Here is a 3,560-nt window from a genome sequence, read left to right on the forward strand (position 1 = left end):
ACTCGTTTCCCTCGCGTGTCTTTTCAACCCCCTTCCACCTCTTCCATCCTGGTATTCGTTCAACGTCTCGAGAATTTTATGAAAAATCGTGTTGTCGATTTAAATTGAATGAAAATTTTCAAATTATAAATCTAGTGATTTATTTGTTAGTCTGGAATTTTTGTTTAATGTCTAAGAGGGTGAATTAAGTTTCTTCGTAAATTCTAGGGGTTGGATTGTTTAGTTTAATTGTGATGTAGAATTGCACAAATCAATTGTCATCTCATATCTGTTTTGATTGTAAATTCATCTAAGTAATTCAATTGAGAGTTGGTAGAATATTATAAATTAAGGATTGAATATTTTTTAACGATGATAATTGTTATAAAATTATTTATAAATCGTTTCTCTTTGAAAAATCATTGAAGATAGTTTTTTTTTCTTCATACGTCTTTTGATTGCATGAATTCGTTTAAAAATAAAAAAATGGAATGATTAAATTTATTCCAATTCTGTATCCTCTTTTCATTAAAATATTTTTTTATTTTTGTCCGAGGAAAATTTCCATAATATATGTGTTAAGTCTTCTATATATCTGGATTAAAGATTTATTGTTTCATAAAATTGTAGAATTTTTTATCGTTGTAATGAAAACGGTGTTTATTCAAATGGAATTATTTTAAATCGAAAACGATAATGAATATTAAATTGTATCGAATGAAAAACAGTGGAGAATGTGTGTTTGTGTGTTATTTCTGAACTGAGAATTGAATGTTGCCTTCGAATGTTGTTTCGATAAAAAATAATACATTAAATCTTTTTTTATGAAGATGAAAAGTTATTCGTTCTTCTGAAATTGTTTTTCCTGGGAAAATAATCGAATATTGGATTGCTTTAAATATTACCTTACAGTTTTATTATTATTAAATTATTTTGCAAAGATAATTACACGATAGAAAAATAATTTTCAATTCTTGAGAAGATAATTGAAAGAATAAATTTTCTTCAAAACATATCTATTTTCGAGAAACAATATATATAATTCTTGATCAATTTAATGATATACAAAAAATAAAGAAACTTGATCGAAATCTTGAAAAAAAAAAATTTTAATTTCAATCAAGACTCTTGAAAATTTCATCGTTTCGTGATTTTGAAAATTGGCCGTGTCGTGAGCGGAGGCAAAATGAAACAACGAGAGTTTGGAAAGTTCTTGGAAAATGACGAGATGCTTTTGAATTGCAAATTCAACGCCAGCTAAGGATATAAAATTATGGGAATCGTTTAAAAGGTGCTCGTTTAGTGTTCTCGCCACTACTCGCTCGTTTTATTCAGACTCTTCAAAAACTTATTCGGGGGTGAAAGGTAGGAGAAATTAAAACCGTCAGTTTATACTCGAGAAATACTTTTTTCAAAGTTGCTTACTGTGCACTCAGCTCCTGTTTTCGTCTTAAAAATAACAGACGAAAATGCCACCCTATTAAATTCACCCCAACCACTCGAGTCGAGAAAGTTATTTTAGATGCTCGGATAGGATCTTAGGTATCTTGATGGCATTTCAAGCAGTATAATAAGCTCTAACTTTTTTCTCTTTTCTTCGGTGCACTACCATTACTGTGCTTACTTAAAGTAACTATGATTTTTTCATACGTTTCTTTATTTCTTCTAAATTATAAATAAAAATTCTGAATTCTTGAATTCGTCCAGGATAGATAAAAGTGATATATTCGTAGAAATGTTGAGATATTGTTATCCCCTTTCTATCAATTTAATATTTAAAATATTTGTTCATTAGTTTATTCTTCTATTTCGAAAAATTTTTATTCGATCCACGAGATCCATAATTTGATCAAATATAATTAACAGACGACACAATTCACAACGATTATTTATAACAATATACAACGAATATCGAAGAATATCTTTCCCTCCAGGAAGAAAATCGTATCATCGAAAACACGTATATTTTGTCACAAGATATCCAGAACAAATCGAGCCAATTCATCCCCCAAATTATCCCTTCATTCACCCAAGACATTATCATCAACACCCGAAACACTATAGGACCATTATCCACGATCTCGATCCCCCATTCATCCCCCTAATCTAGCATGAAATTTCACTCGTGAACGGTGGAGGGGGAGGGGGATCGGCTAACTCTCGCCTTCTATCGTCAACAGGTGAACAAAGGGTTGATCAGAGAATTGCCAAGCACGAGCCCTACGGAGGACAGCCTCGTGTCCTCGACTCGTCTCGGCCTTACTCTTCGATTGGAACGGCACCATTTCCCCGGAGGGACATTAACTCTCACCTGTCAGTCCACGTTGCCGAGGATCAGGGGCGACAAGGCGCTCGAGAGGGTGGAAACCGCGACACTGGCCGCGAGCAATCAACGACTGGCGCAGGAACCGCCCAGATCCGGTTCAACGATCGATGCCCAACCCGTGTCGATCTCGATCTGCTGTTTGTTAGCGATCTTACCATCGTTCAATCACGGTATCTTGCCACTTTTGTATTTTGTTTAACCGGAAACGAATCGCAGACGAAAGCTTCGCGTTGGGATCATTTCGCCACGTGTCGAATTCATGCGAGGATGAAAGGAGGACTTGGTGAAAAGGGATAAAGGAAAGACGAATTTCAGGGGGAATTATTTTCGTATATGAATTGTAATTATTTTAAGAATGATATTTGTGATATTAATGCGCGTGTTCTTGCCTCTTCGCCTTAGTGATAAAATTAAATATACATATATATATATATATAGATTGCGTATAATTAATGAAAATCTGAAAATCTAGAAGTACTCATTTTGCATGAAAACAATTCATTACGATATCGTTATTCTGAGAGGATAGAGAGGCAAGAATATTTATCGAGTATATATATATATATATATGATTTTAATATTTTTAAATAATAACGAAAATATCGAATGTAATTAATATAAAAAGATAATGTTCCCTCTCCACTAAGCCCTTCAATTATCGAATACAGCGAACCGTTCGATTTAATCTTAAGTCCGGATTAAACTCGGGATAAACTTTTTTTTTTAATTTTCCATTGCCGCTGTAAATTGCTCATATCAGATATTCTCGTATTAATATTTTATATATATAATTTGCATCTCGCATCGTCTTCTATATATATATATATATAATCAATCCGAAAAAACAAAGTTTCATTTCCTACTTTACTACTTTAACATTCCATTTTATATATCCATCAAAGAAAACTTTCGTCAATTCGTATTTCGTAGCTATTTTAAACGAATATGCTGGCATGTGATCAGTCTCAAAAAAAAAAGGAATTTCTTTTTTTTTTAAATTCTTCACTGCCATTGTGGAAATTCCGTTGCTCACACAGAAGACACGTTCATTGAACTGTCGATGATGCACGCGTGGACGTGTATATATTCGAAAAAATAAAAGTACGTAATTTATATAAAAATATAAATTATAAGGTGTATCGATGGTCGCTCGATAAAGAGAAGAGAGACGCTAATAGCAATATAATTTAAAAATCGATAAAAAAAAAAAAAAGGCGAATCGTTGAAGCGAAACGCGACACTTGTACATAGTGTA

The 3,560-nt window shown here is 32.7% G+C and overlaps 1 protein-coding gene across 1 annotated transcript in view; it reads left to right on the forward strand.

The window, feature by feature from the left end:
* LOC102673647 overlaps positions 1-2,590 on the forward strand; it is an 80,927-nt gene extending 78,337 nt beyond the window's left edge. The window contains exon 4 of the mRNA XM_006615243.2: positions 2,160-2,590. Within this exon, the coding sequence (XP_006615306.1) occupies positions 2,160-2,504 (345 nt within the window). The 3' untranslated portion in view covers positions 2,505-2,590. The remainder of the gene's footprint in view (positions 1-2,159) is intronic.
* Positions 2,591-3,560: the final 970 nt, after the last annotated feature.

This window comes from Apis dorsata, unplaced genomic scaffold, assembly GCF_000469605.1.
Source record: "Apis dorsata unplaced genomic scaffold, Apis dorsata 1.3 scaffold_220, whole genome shotgun sequence".
In the NCBI taxonomy this organism is placed as follows: Eukaryota; Metazoa; Arthropoda; class Insecta; order Hymenoptera; family Apidae; genus Apis; species Apis dorsata.